The following is a 15,221-nucleotide window of genomic DNA, read 5'->3' on the forward strand; positions in this document are numbered from 1 at the left end:
ATTTGCCCAGAAAGGAAATCCAGCACAACAACAATAACAAAAGTTAGTAGAGTGGGTTTTAGGCTACTACACATCAAGCATTATTTGTTGAGAAGCATTCTCCCTCTCTTCTAGAACAGTTGTGGCATGAGCACAATCACGCAGGGATGCTCTTAATGAAGAATGTTACACACCTGGTGGTGGGAGGGAGTGGTAAAATGGTAGCTATGAATGAACAGAAGTGGAACAAAGGAAATGCACAATAGAGATGGAGGGAACTACATTACTATGGAAAAGTAATGTGATAAGAATGACCATGAACTCTTGAACAGTGAACAGGAGCCATTTCAAGGCCTTGCTCAGTAGCTCTGAGTAGTCTGAGATTTCATCAGATATTGTACACATGCTCTCCAAGATTTACTCCAAAGCCTTAATCGATAAATGTTTTTAAGGGAGGGGAAGAATGGAAAGCTAATATCCTAAGGGTGCCAGAGCAGATCTGCTGCAACTATGTGAGCATCAAATAGGTACATGCACTAAATAGCTGCAATGCTGCATTGAATACCAAGGTGCAGAGTAGGTAAATAGGAATATGCAGAAATATACACATGTTCAAAAACCTCTTCTCTACATTTTGTCTTGGTTTCATGGTAAGTCACATCTCCTCAGAACTTCAGTTAATTTGAATGGCTCTGAGTGGCGTTCATAGGTTCCAATTTTTAAATGGCTAACAGTCCCTAATTATAATAAACCTATTTTTTTAAAAAAATCATTCTTAGGTTCTCTTGGCAATGTTGTAGGTGCTACAGGGTAGCTTCTTGCCAGACTGCTCTTGCTATACGTCTTAAAATCACACATGAGAAGTTATGCTAATTCACACAACTTTTCAGGAGAGGGGAGTAGCCAAGCAACTCCCACACTAAAGGACCCCTGACCATTAGGTCCAGTCGTGACCGACTCTGGGGTTGCGGCGCTCATCTCACTTTATTGGCCGAGGGAGCCGGCGTACAGCTTCCGGGTCATGTGGCCAGCATGACTAAGCCGCTTCTGGCAAACCAGAGCAGTGCACGGAAACGCCGTTTACCTTCCCGCTGGAGTGGTACCTATTTATCTACTTGCACTTTGACGTGCATTTGAACTGCTAGGTTGGCAGGAGCAGGGACCAAGCAATGGGAGCTCACCCCGTCGCGGGGATTCAAACCACCAACCTTCTGATCGGCAAGTCCTAGGCTCTGTGGCTTAACTCACAGCGCCACCCGCGTCCCTCAACTCCCACACTACTGAGGTAATATAAGGGCAGACTCCTGAGGTGCTATAACTTTTATAAAACCTGTAAACCGACATTTGAAATATACTTTTTAAAAATTAATAAAAAAGGCATGCTATTATGTAAGCATTTTCAGCAAACTAGAGATGTAAGAAAATGGGCATAGTTCAACAGTAACAAACTGTTAATTTTTTCTACTAAATATGGTTGATTTTAGTATTAAAACCATGGAAATGGTGAAAAACAAGTGGGATCATTTTGGCAAAAATTTTGAAGCTTTGTCCATCTGGATCACTGAAAAAGAAAAAGAGCTGGATACCTTGGAAACAACATCGTCCTTGGATATGCAAATCAGCCAAGTTAAGGTGATTGGTTCGCATTATATTTAGCATTAAAATACTGCTTTCTCTCTTCTCCTCTAGAAAGCTTCAAAAGAGAGGAAAATGCTTTTATCTGATTTCACAGCTGCAAAAAAGAATGTATCACACTTTGAGACAAAGATACCAAGGAGGGAGGTTTTGCAGGAGGTGTGCCCCCCCATAGAGTTGAATTTACACTCAGACCTTTTAGTTTATGTAACAGGAAAACATATAATGGTGTGAATAGATAGATATATTTTCCATTAATATTCTTTACCTGCAAAATATCCTCATGGTATATTTTCACAGAGTGTATAATGTTTTATATTGTGCTATGTATTGCAGCCAGTGGCTACAGTAATTTATTCCAGTATAGTAGATAATTTATGATTTTTGTGTATCTTGTTTCTCAAATAATGCTGAAATAATAAAGCAACTACTGGGCTCAGCAGCTTCTATACTCAAACCTTTGCTACATACTCTGAATTCTTTTTGTCATATGCTAGGTTCTGTTTTCTTTTTTCAGGTGCATTAATAAAATATCAGATGCACGTAGTATCTTCAAGTGCTCCTTGATTGTGAACAAGTAAAAGTTGCCCATTTCAGAGGATTGTTCTTATTTCTCTGCCATTTTGTTGCAAATGCACAAACACACAAACATATTTTCAACTCTCTCTTTATCTCAGTGGCAAATAATTCAGCTGAAAGCTATGCCTTTATTATGTGATTGGAATCCCCCCACCAAACAGATGGCTAGAACTGATAATCTTTTGTAGGATGGTGGTTCCTAGATTTAAAAACAACAACACTTGCAACCAAGGATTTACTAGCATCATAAGAGTAAACAGTGAAGCATGGCAGTGCTTGATGACCACTTTTGCACTATGGGGGAATAGAGGTGCAAGCTACTCCCTCCACAATGTCTTATATGTGGTGTCAGGTCTGGTGGATTCTAGGGTTAATGTGGTCTCGATGGATTCTAGGGTTAATGTGTCCAAGAAATGAAAATATCATTTTTATTTTTATTTTTCTTCCATTGAGCATTTTTGCTTAGAGTTTCAAGCTTACAGCTTGAGGTCTACTCTACTCAAGTCCTTTTTAGTTTCTTGAAAATCAGCAGTGCTTAAGTGCTCCTGATTCATGAATAGCAGAAGATCTGAGCCAAATAAATAAATAAATCTTAGGCAAGTTTCTTAGCTTGTACTGTGGCTCCATTTCATTCTATCGGAAGGCATTTTAAAAGTAGTCCATTACTCTCTTTTTTCTGTATTCTGCAATACATATTTGATAAAACTTTCTGAAATCAGAACATAAGCTGATCAGAACATGTCATTAAATTTCTATACTTAAATCTGAAAATGAGTACATCCACCATGTCTTAAAACAATGGGGAGGGATACTCTTTAAAACTTACAGTAGCAAATTATCCTAATTACTACAAAAATGTATGTACTGCAGTTTTATGTTATCTGTTTTTATTTGCTAAGGATGGTGGAATAGATTTCATGGGAAATAATTTTTCCAAACAAAAATATCTGGATAATATACAATATTACAATTTAAATTACAAATCACATATTACGTCTTTTGCAAATACTGTTTTGTGGTCGTAATGTTTTGGTTCGTGTTGGTGCGTGTTAATGGCCCAGCTTGCATGTTATGTTAAACCATAGTTAGTTTAATTATTGTTTAATGCAAATGAGCAGCATGTCAATGCACACTTTTCCAAAGTCCCTGCTTCACTTCTCCTGCGCTCTTCTCCTTGGCTGTACCAGAAGCAGCAAACCACAAGTCTGGGTTTGTTTCTCTCTGAACAAACTATGTGTGGTAACCAAGATTTGTTAATGGCTTACTGCTCAGGGTTGGGGGAAAACAACCACAAGCTCAGGGTCAGCTGATATGACAAGGTAGGGATTATGCTTTGTTGTTGCCAGTACAATGTAGCCTAGTGAAGTGGGGACTTTTGGGCCATCTATGCTTTCATGCAATGTGCATTGCCATGCTGGCTGGGGTTGATGGGGGTCTAAAACATCCGGATGGCATTGAGTTAGCAAAGGTGTGTGTAACATAATAAGTGAACACAATGATTGTGTGCTAGTATATATATGTTTGTTCTTGTCTGTGTGCCTATATGAGCTGTTGTATCCTTTATATATTTTCAACTGAATTACAGAAGATAAATAAATATTACTAAATTTTGAGATATTTTGAGAGAAATGCATTAAAAGAGAAATATAAACACACAAAATTGAACAAGGAAATATATACAGAAATAATGAAACTAGTTAAGTGGATGTCTAAACTTCAGGTTCAAACTTACTGCTGTTCTTCTAGGTCACATTCCTAGAATAAGGGTGTATATAAACATGTGACTTTGTTCACTTGGTTTAGTCATCTGAAGCTTGTTTGTTGCTTCTCGTTGCATGTGTCAAACTGTGGTATTGATAATGCATTTGGGGAGACAGATATGTAAATAATTCTCCTCTAGCAAGGTGGTTCTGTTTGATTGTCATTAACACCATTCTAACTGCAAGAATCTGAGACAAATACTGGTTAGCAACCTAAGGAGGGCCAACTGGAGATCCAGACAGTGATTTTACCTGACATCCTGCTCTTGTTCTGGATTACAAATGCCAAAGTATAACATATTTGCACCTTGCGTCAATTGTGAAGAGCATATGCATGTCTCAAATGTAACTTTCCTCTTTATAATACACAAAAAATGTAAATGAGAAAGGATTGGCCTCTTCCATTCAGTATATATGAAAAGGTAGCACACATAGGGTATGTGCATCTGTGCTCAGTTCTACTATAGAACTGGATTTCACCTTTTCTGCTTTGGAGGGGACAACAGCAATTATCACCATAACCTGACAACTGTGGGCATATGCACTCTATAAGGCAATATAGTTTTTTTCTAGGAAAAGCCAAAAGACAGAATCAAAGCAAGAAAAATAAAAAGCAAGTACAATACGTATACAGGAAATGTATGTATGTGAAGATTTATTCTGCTTTGCATAATATAATATGGTTCATATTAAACAATACAGTAATATATAAACAGCACACTATTATATCAAAGTTATGTTTTATTGCATTTTAATACAATAAAACATGCTTTTAAATATAAAGGTTTAGAGCATAAAATGCTTCTTGGTTCGTGTAAGGGAGCGAGCCACCCACATCATTTCTTAAGGGTTACCGATGACCGGATTTTGGAGAGTTCAGGGTGCTGAAAAGGGAATAGTGTGAGAAAATCTCCTTCCACTCTTCCATGAGTGGAAGTTAGCATCCAAACCACACTGTTATATTTTCAAAATTCCTCTGATGAAGTGAGTTTTCCCTCAAAGGGTTTTGGGCATTAACAGTAATTCAAGAAGCCTTTTTAAAGAACACTATATTTAATTGCATTGTGAACTCCTAGAAGAGAAAGACATGTTATATATACATCTCTTGTGCACCTATTGTCATTGCCTTTTGTTTTATGTTGGTTTTATACCATTTTAACTGTCATGGCTTCCTCCAGAAAATCCCAAGAACTGTAATTTGGAGGCACTGTGAGAGTTATGTTTGAGAGCAGTATTCCCCTCACAAAAGTATAGCACCCTGTGGTTAGAGAACTAAAGTTAGATCTTTTTAAGCCTGCCATGAGGTTAGCTCAGTTGGTTAGAGTGTAGTGCTAATAATGAAAAGGTTGCTGGTTCGATCCCCGTAAGGGACAGCTGCATATTCCTGCATTCCAGGGGGTTAGACTATATGGTCCTCAGGGTCCCTTCTAACTCTATGATTACACACACACACACACACACACACACACACACACACAGTTACCTGGATTGTTTTTCTGTGGAACAAAATGAGCCCATAGCAAAATGCCCACAATCCCTTCTGCTTCTCAGATGCTTAACAGAATCACTAGGTGAAAGAGGATAAATGGATAATTTCATGTTAGCCTGGCTGGGCGCATAAACCAGGAGAAATGCCAATAGTTATTGTCACAATAATGGTTGGTAGGCAGGAGTCCAAAAGCCACCTACACTCTCCATTTATTGCTGCATGTTAGAAGATGAGTGTGGGAGTAAGATTATATAACAGCTACCTGCTTTACAGAAAGATGAAATATTTTGGCTACAACAGCAGTCAGAGTGTTTCCCACAGGACATGTGAAAATACTGACAAACAATAACCTGTTATAATTTGATTAACTCCAAATGCATACCTGGAAACTTAAATCTAGTGAATTGTCATGGAATCATCTTAAAGATTGACTTCATAATTTTTCTGACATACTATGGGGGAGGCACAATGTTTTCTAGCACAAGAACTAGTAAAAGTCAATTATTGTTTAACATGATCTGCATATTAAAAATCAAATGGTTAAATAGTTACTGATAATGCAGTGCTGTGATATATGCCCAGTGCTTTTTTCTGTGAGGGGACGCAGGGTTACACATACCCCCAAACATTTTGAGAATCTAAGTTTGGCCTCATTGAGGAGCAGTTTTTCAATATGAGTAGGAAAATGAGAGTACCCCTAAATATTTTTTATAGAAAAAAGTACTGTATATTCCATACATATACCACAGCATGACTAACTACTGAGTTTGTAATATGCTGATCATGTTAAAACTTTAATTGTCTTTACTGTTTTTCCTGCTACAAAGCGATATAACTATTTGCAATGGAGTGCTGCTTGCTCTCCACAGAGAGAGCCCCGTGCATTTGTGAATCATTCACCATCCATCTGCAGCTGCTATTTGGAACTATTTAAATTGGTTTCATGTGGTGGCTGCAATGTGTGAAGTCGCCCAAGAACAAATGTAACTAACTCCTATGTATGTGCATGGCTCGCAGGAAAGCAATAAACACATGCTATAGATTCTTTACGTACAATTTTATTTGCATTTTAGGTCATTATTAAAGAAATAGACGACAAGGAAAATGAAATCCCAAGCTTAGAAAAGGATGCTCAGTCATTTTCTCAGTATCTTACATCTGGAGAATCAGCACATATCAAAGCCAAGTTGACACAGATCAGAAGGTATTGGGAAGAACTCCGGGACCGTACACAGCATCTGGAAGGCTCAGTGACTGGAAAGGCATCAGTACAGCAAAAATTTGAAGAAAACTTTGCAAAGGTAGACAACATAAACTTGTTCTGTCACTCAGAAGAGAGTGGCCATTAAATGTACCGGAAGACCTCAAAAAGTGCACTTAAAAGAAATACTTTCTGTTGTACACACTTGAATTAATGGGGTATTTTGTATGCATGAGTTGCAATCCTCTGCGGGTAATGTAATGCTAAAACTAGACTAAAACCAAGATGAACTAGACTGATGTGCCTGCAGAACAGAAAGTGTCACCATATTTTTTAAATTATCCATTCTTGTTGGGGATATGGAGTGTAACACTGTCTATGTCTACTCAGAAGTAAGCCCCACCAACTTCAGCTGGATCTGGTCCAGTTGCGGGTGTAAGGTTTTCCTCCAAAGAGTTAGATGCAATGCTAGGCCTACTCAACAGAGTACATCTGTTGGAATTAATTGACATGACTAACATAGGTCCATTAATTTCAATGTGTCTACTCTGAGTAGAACTTAGTTGGCTGCAGCCCAGAGCTTTCTACCTTGAGCACAATTAACTGGAGTGGGGGTACCGGTGGGATTTCCTACCAAATAAGCATGCATAGATGTGTAGATATTTGTAACTTTGTAAATATTTAGTACTTTTTCTTAATTTCTCTGGTTTAGGCCCAAGAGGAGCTGTGCAGATATGAAGGAAAACTGGCAGAGACTGATACTTCATGCTGTTCCTCAGCAGAGACTTACAAGGCCCTTCATAATGTTACGGTAAATATATATAAAGTTTGTTACTTAGTTTCATGTTTAGCATGGAAGAGGTATTTGTACTGGCTGTAGCCAACATTCACCCAACTGAAGAAATCTTGGTTGAACATTACTTCTGCAATCAGCAATCTTGGTGTTGTGGGGGCAAGAGAGAAGCCCCATTTGTTTTAAACAAGCGTGAGCAGGGGTGGTCAACAGGACTAACAGAATAGGTGGGGGAAAGTTAGCTAAAAAAGATATTATTTCAGTTCCACCCAGTAACACTACTGCCCTAAGACAGTCTTAAGAAGGCTAATCAGAAAGCTGTAAGTGTTGCAGAGAGGCATTCCCCCAATTCAGCCTTCCAGAAAAAATTAAATATGACAACAGTTGCCTTTTGTCCACAGCATAGTGGTGTTACTATAGATAGTTTTGCATGATGTGGTGCCACCATCAATAAAGCCTTGTAACCTCAAAGTATCAGCCTGGGTTGAGCAGTTATACAACCAGCCAAGCCTGAACACCTTCTGGCATTACTGCACTTGAGGATGAGTTAAATAAAGCCACGGCATAATTAGTTCTACTTCTTTCTAGCTATGTTCAAGACTATGTGAGGGCCACGGGGTTGGTAATTGTCTTCTCTTTTGTTGTGTTGAATTAAATAAGGATCTCTGTCAAGTTCTGGAAAAAATGAACCAAACACTGGCCTCTCTGTCATCTGGTTCTCGCAAGATCATGAACAAAGAAAAAGCCGCCCAGGATGTTTTGATGCTTCAGCAAAGACATGAAATGGTTATGAGACAAGCTAAAGATAGACAGGCCTCGCTAGAGGTTCACCTAGCACAGTGGCAGAGGTGAGAAAAGCACTGTGTGATATGCAGGCAGAAAAAATATCTGCAGCTGTCTCCCAGCTTTTGGTTTCATGGGACTTGAACTGATGAGCTCTTTTATTATTATTATTATTATTTTGCCTGTGTTCTGGTAGACAGGAGAAGGAGCTCTCCGCCTTCACGATTTGGCTAGAAAGGTGTGAAGCTGCAGCCAGACCTTCAGAGCAACATGTTTCTGCCGACAGAGTCAAAGTGGAAAGTGAGCTGCAGTTAGTCCAAGTAAGTTTTGTGGGTTGGCATAGGTTGCTTGCATTGTCCTTGTAGGTTATACTGGGAAATAATTACATGCTATTATTGTTTTACAAAACAATGTGTAGACCTGCAACTCGTGGCAGCTTTCCACTGAATGCTTGAAAGGAGCTAAGCTTAAGGCATAATTTTAAAATCTGCTCACTGAAACGAGCTCAAGACATAGGGTTGTATTCAACATAGTGCTAAGCAAGCAATTCCGTAATGCAAGGATTTCTGCTTGTGCAACAGAATAGACACACATACTATATCTGTTATGGGGTCCCCCAACCATCCAGAGCAGATTTGAGGAGGACATGGGGTGAATTCAGAGGGAGCAGAGGGGTGGAAGTCCCATTGCACTAGCAGTAATCTTTGTGCTGACAAGGATTAGGTACTGATTTACCCAGTTTCTGGAATGCCTGAAGCGAACACAATTTCTGGTCCATCAAGCTGAATGCAACCCACCAGGGTCTCAGCAAAGCTCTTGTTTGACTGCCTATGTGGGACCGCCAAAAGAAGTGTTTGGGTTAGTAGCCACACGTTGTGTACACCTCGCCTCAGTAACATATATGATGCCTACAACAGTTTCTCTGTTTGCAAATATGCTCATGGATTCAAAAACATTGGTGATCCCGTGCTTAGTAAATGAATTCAACAGATAATCTACACACATAAAATATCAAATGCAACATTTTATATCAAATGTCACCACCATTCAAAACTCAGCATCCTTTTCTGATTACTTTTCACCCAAATTGCAGTGACATATACTTTCATGTTGGTGAAACCAACAGGGAACCAAATTCTGTAATATATTTCAGTGTGAGATCAGCTCTGTGTTGTCATGCTTTTGGCAAACCAGATTTGTTACAGTTGCCAAACGTGTAGGAGGCCTCACAGCAGTTAAAAATCAATCCTAGCAATGGCACCCTTTGTTTCGAGCCACCCTGAGGATTTCAGTAAGCATGGTTTCACATTGCTCTCAAACTAATGTTTGTTGTTTCTATTTGCTATCATTGATTTCTAGATATTTTTGGTGTTTTATTTTTACTTTTTCTAAATCTAAAATAATTATATTTTAATATGAATTTTGTTGTTAGAATTTTCTTTATACATTTCCAGTATTGTTTTAAGGAAACTAATTCAGGACAATATTCAGCAATGAGCACTGAGACTTGCATAATAAATTCAGTCAATTGCAATGCCTCGTTAAATACTGCAAAATTAAGCCACTTACAATTTAACTTTCTCTAGATGTGTTTGGTTCAAAGTTATAATTATAATATTTACATATTAAAGGGTTGACGCTAAGATATATATATATTTGTTTCTCAGGATTTGCAATCTGATATTGCATCCTATGCTTCATTGTATACCAGCCTACTGCAGTTAAATGAATCACTATTTAAAACAAGTTCCAGTGAAAGTGTGAAAACGCTTAAAAAAGACTTGGAAGACTTAGATAGAAGATGGAAAACTCTACCTCAGATAATTAACAAAAGGTTTGTGTTTCTGTTTAAATAGCAGCACTTTACTCGCAAACAGATGCTGATCACTGACAGAATGCAGAATGCCACAAGTTAATGTGGTGAATGTAATGGAAATCACACACTGGGCTATGTTGTGTGATGGGGACTAAAGTGGGGAGTACAACAATCCAAGAAACCCATATGTACAATCACTGGCATTTTTCTGTTTTCTGCATGGAAGACATTCAGTTCTGAAGTTCAAGACAATGTCTACTTTGAGCAACAGAGTAGGTTATAGGAACTGCTTTATACAACCTCAATGTGGGGATCATTCACTTGGTCAGCTCCCCAACAAAGGTTTATTTGAGAATGCACTCTGAAAGAGAAGATGTTACTTTCGAGTGATACATCTCTCTATTCACTGTGTCAGCTCTCCTATTTGTCTGTGCCCCTGCAGGGATGAGCCATGCAAACTTTGTGTTTGATTAGCTGTACCTGTTTATCATTATTATTTCCCACAGCTGTGTTTTTTATTCCCACACAGAGGATTGTGCTGTACATTACTTACATAATTGAATATGTAACATTTTTTTTATTGCATCCTTAACTAAAAAAAAATTCTGACCAAGTCAAGATAAAAATGAAAATGTTAATTTCAACATCTTCCAGGATAAATTTCCTCCAGTCTGTTGTTGCTGAGCATAGACAATACGATGAGCTACTCCTCAGTTTTTCTGACTGGATTAAGCAATTTCTTGGTAAACTACATGCTACATCTGAAATAAATACAGCTGATCAACAGCCTGCTGTATGTCACAATAAGGTAAATTCAGTGACATCTTTATGACATTTCTGGGTCACTTCTGGGTCTGGTATGATGTGTGTATACATGGTTGTGCACATATTGAATGCTTGTAAATGGCAGACTGCCTGTAATAAAAGAAGTTGTACAGAATTGGGGGGGGGAGGAAACGAGCAGAAATTTAGTAACATCAAATGACTTTATCAAATTTGCTGGCAGTGCTAAGCAAGGCTTATGCCAAGAAGAGGTGTTTTCCTTTTGCTTTATAACACTTTTTATTCCCTACCCTTCAACTTAACAGGAACACAGAATGGAAGTGGAAGGAAAGTTCAAAGAACTACAGAGTCTGAAGAGTCATGTTGAAAAGCTGTGCTCTTTCAGTCGGCCAGAAGATCACAGTGTGTTCCAGAATAAGGCGGAAGACTGTCTCCAGCTCTATCAGGAGGCCAGTCAGGTAATTAGCCGCAGGCAAGATGCTTTGCCCCACCTGAAGGCCTTCTTAGAGCTTCATACTGCTGCATCACAAGTTCTTCACCATTTGAGGCAGATGGTAGAAACTACTGGAAACATGGACAAGTCTAAATCTGAAGTGCTGGAGAAGGAATTGAGTGAGGTTATTCAAGATGTCAGCAAACTGGAATCTACAGCAGCCAGTTTAGATACATCCCTTACTAAAGCACAATATCATTTAAAACATGGAAGCTCTGAGCAAAGAATCTCCTGCAGGAGTATCGCCGACAATATCTGCATAGAATTAGAGTCCATCCAGTCTTTGCTGGGAACGAAGCAGAGTGAAGCAGAAGCCCTGGGAGCTCTGCACAGGTCTGTCATGGAACGCAAAGAACAGCTCTTAAAAAGCATTGAAGATATCGAAGAAAGGGCTGACAAGGAAGGACTGAATGAACCAAGCCTTCAGGAAGTTCAGCAAAGGTAAAACAAAAAGGAATGCATGCATCACGTGAGGATAACTTTCTCAACTGGTTCTTAACTCATTTCACTTACTAAGATTGTGTATTGAGTGAGAATAGCATTTTATTTTTTTATTTTTTGCTGTCTGGTCTCATTGACCTGATTTATAAATCTAAGTTGTGGGTCTTAGTCCAAAGAATTGGAACAGACATGGTTGTATCAATAGGGCTTGCTTTTAAGGCAATGGATCTTGTTCTATATTCTGAGTGGAAGCTCAAAGCATGTAGGTATGTGTAGCAGTCAGTAGGTTTCCATCATAAGATGGTGCTGGTCTAGGTTGAGGTTGATGGTGCAGTGGAGTTGTTGGTTTTAGCCCTTCATCCTATTTCTTGATGAAAGTAATAAGGTTAATTGTCAAAACAATAGATATTTTATATGTCAAATGCTTAAGACATACATATTTGTGTGGAACGGGATATAAAATTTAAGATGTGAAGGCATTTGTATGGAAAACAGGTACAATAATAGAACTTACCGTACATTGGACAAAAATAGACTAAATTTCAGAAAATATTTGCAAGTACACTGTCCATCAGGAATGGGGTTGGTGTTAACTTTCCTAAGTAGCTAGGTATATGGTTAACAGCGAATAATATAAATCTGTATAAAGATAATTATTTTAAAACCTGGGAAGATATTAAAAGAAATTTGCAATTTTGGGAAAGAATGAAACTTTCACTGTTAGGTAGAGTGTTGACTATAAAAATGAATGTATTACCAATAATGTTATTTTTGTTTCAATCAATTCCAGTGATTGGCAAGACAGATTGTTTTAATGTATGGCAAAAAGATATTACTAAATATATCTGGTAAGGGAAAAAACCAAGAATAAAATATTGATAGAGGCAAAAGAGAGAGGAGGTTACTCCCTGCCAGATATGAGATTATATTATGAAGCATCGTGTCTTTGTTGGTTGAAGGAATGGATGACATTGGAGAATTCACATATCTTAGATTTAGAAGTTCATGATAATATTCGTGGTATGAAAATGTGAAAGTACACAAAGGAATTACAAATCACGTAATTAGGAATAAAATTGTATAGATTATGGGATAAATACAAAAATTTAACGAAGACAAAAACACCACTTTGGCTCTCTCTGTTAGAATATTGTATTTTTTTGCTCTGTAAGACTCACCTTTTCCCTCCTAAAAAGTAAGGGGAAATGTGTGTGCGTCTTATGGAGCGAATGCAGGGTGCACAGCTATCCCAGAAGCCAGAACAGCAAGAGGGATTGCTGCTTTCACTGCGCAGCGATCCCTCTTGCTGTTCTGGCTTCTGAGATTCAGAATATTTTTTTTTCTTCCTTGTTTTCCTCCTCCAAAAACTAGGTGCGTCTTGTGGTCTGGTGCGTCTTATAGAGCAAAAAATACGGTATATATCGTATTACAATTTGATTCATATCATCACAGTTGCTCTAGAATGTTATTGTGATGCTTAACCAAATTTTGTATTATATTTTTGTATTATATGTTTGCAGAGGTGTAGCTTTGTTTGTCTGTTTTGTTTTGTGATGTTATTTTTATTTATTTATTAATGAAGAAACCTAAAAACAAATTAACAATACGCAATAAATATGTTGATTTACAGATTAAGGATTTTTAATCAGTTGGATGATGAACTGAATTCTCACCAGCATGAACTAAAATGGCTGATGAGCAGAGCAAAACAAATTGCCCAAAAAGATATAAACCGTGCTCAAGAGGTTGACAAGGAGATTAATTGTTTGGAAGTCACCTGGGAGGATACTAAGAAACTTATTCAAGAAAAGTAGGTATTTAATTAATTGCAATATTTAAACATTGAAGGTTTTTATAAATATGTTGTAATGACTTAATACACACTGCTAGAGTTGTAGGTATAAGTATCCTCCTTCATGTTTACCCTGCAAGTTGCTCTGAAGAGGGTCAAGCCTTTGCAAAAACTCCAGCTGAATGGTGGCACATGCTCTGCTAGCATTTGAATGCCCATAGAGGCTTAAAGTCACTCACAAAGCACCTCCTATCTTTCCCTTACCCTTAGTTCAAAAATTTACCTTTGGAGCAGGAGAAAGTAGTAGAGGTTTTTATTCCACTCCTATTAGATTCTGGGATTGATAGTTCCAAACTCTGCCAGGAAAATACACACTACCAAGGTTCTGGAAGAGGTCACTATTTTATTGTAAGTTTCTGTGCCAGAGGTCACTATTGCTACCTTCCCCTGCCCCAAATGCGGGTTTCTAGACCAAGGAGAAGGGCAAGAGTCTCAGTTCCACTTTATGTGGTCAAGGCAAGCATACTGCTGCAAGCAAAATTGCAGGCTATTTAGTTCTGTTCACAAGCATTTGAACAGGGCTGCTCAAAGGAGCAAAACAGCTTTATCGGCTGCTTTATGTACGTACCTCCATTTTCTACTTGGACCTTTGTATCAAAGTGCATGTCCTCATATCTGCTTCTGCAAATCATGGGAAGGGAACTACAAGGCAACAGGAAATTCTGCATGATCATACTCTGGGCGCACAGTAGACAAAGCATACGTGTCATCACATTTTTTTTTCACATCATAGGCAGGAGCAGTGTTGTGTCCTTGTTGATCTGATAAGAGAATATCAGAGCCTGAAATCCACAGTAAGCAAAGCCATAGAGGTTGCTAGCAATGTTACAACGACAAAAGCCATGTTGAAGGACCAGGAAGATGTTAGATGGGCTTTATCAAAGGTAAATTAAAATATTTTCATCCTAAAATAATCAGTAGTAATTATTTAGTGAATCATTTTAGCAGGATTATAGTCATCTGCCGATTCTTCACTTTTGAGGATAGATTCTTTTATGCAATGAGCTGCTACGTGAGAAGGTAATCCTACGTCCACTGATAAGGTAATGCATAGCAGACATTTGCAAGTGAAACAGTAGGGTTTGGTTGCAGTTGCTTGACTGTGATCTGTATCTGCAATGTAAAACATATGTGCATTGCTTTACCTACAATGCATAAGTAACTTTATTGCAAAACTCTAGATTGGCCTTTTCAAAATAAAAGTAGTTGCTTGAAATCAATGTTGCCTAAGTTGGTCATGATGGAAAGTTTAAAATGTAACGTGTAAAGGTCATTAGGCAGAATGGATGGTGAATCTGTTTACAGATTTTTGTAACAAGCGAATGTTTCTGTTCACAGCATGAAGCAGCCAGAAATGAGTTGAATGACAGACAGAAGGAATTGGATGCCTTCACTAACAAAGGAAAACACTTGCTAGCAGAACTGAAAAAGATTCCCAACTGTGATCCCATGCTAGTAAAAGTTGACATGGACAGCACTGTGGACAAATGGCTGGATGTAAGCAGTATACAGTCATACCTCGTGTTGCATTTGCTTCAGGTTGAGCGTTTTCAGGTTGCGTCCCGCGGCGACCCGGAAGTACCAGAAAGGGTTACTTCCGGTTTCCGCCGCTCGCGC

At 38.4% G+C, this 15,221-nt stretch overlaps 1 protein-coding gene across 1 annotated transcript in view; it reads left to right on the plus strand.

Annotated features, from left to right (window-relative positions):
- The window catches only part of SYNE1 (spectrin repeat containing nuclear envelope protein 1), a 286,933-nt gene that overhangs the window by 96,622 nt on the left and 175,090 nt on the right, over nt 1-15,221 (plus strand). Inside the window, exons 34-44 of the mRNA XM_083434682.1 lie at nt 1,464-1,611; nt 6,516-6,743; nt 7,356-7,454; nt 8,097-8,284; nt 8,416-8,539; nt 9,887-10,053; nt 10,690-10,843; nt 11,124-11,752; nt 13,383-13,562; nt 14,338-14,488; nt 14,943-15,101. Coding sequence (XP_083290808.1) covers nt 1,464-1,611; nt 6,516-6,743; nt 7,356-7,454; nt 8,097-8,284; nt 8,416-8,539; nt 9,887-10,053; nt 10,690-10,843; nt 11,124-11,752; nt 13,383-13,562; nt 14,338-14,488; nt 14,943-15,101 — 2,227 coding nt within the window. The remainder of the gene's footprint in view (nt 1-1,463; nt 1,612-6,515; nt 6,744-7,355; nt 7,455-8,096; nt 8,285-8,415; nt 8,540-9,886; nt 10,054-10,689; nt 10,844-11,123; nt 11,753-13,382; nt 13,563-14,337; nt 14,489-14,942; nt 15,102-15,221) is intronic.

Source organism: Podarcis tiliguerta (genome assembly GCF_965153285.1).
Source record: "Podarcis tiliguerta genome assembly, chromosome: 3".
In the NCBI taxonomy this organism is placed as follows: Eukaryota; Metazoa; Chordata; class Lepidosauria; order Squamata; family Lacertidae; genus Podarcis; species Podarcis tiliguerta.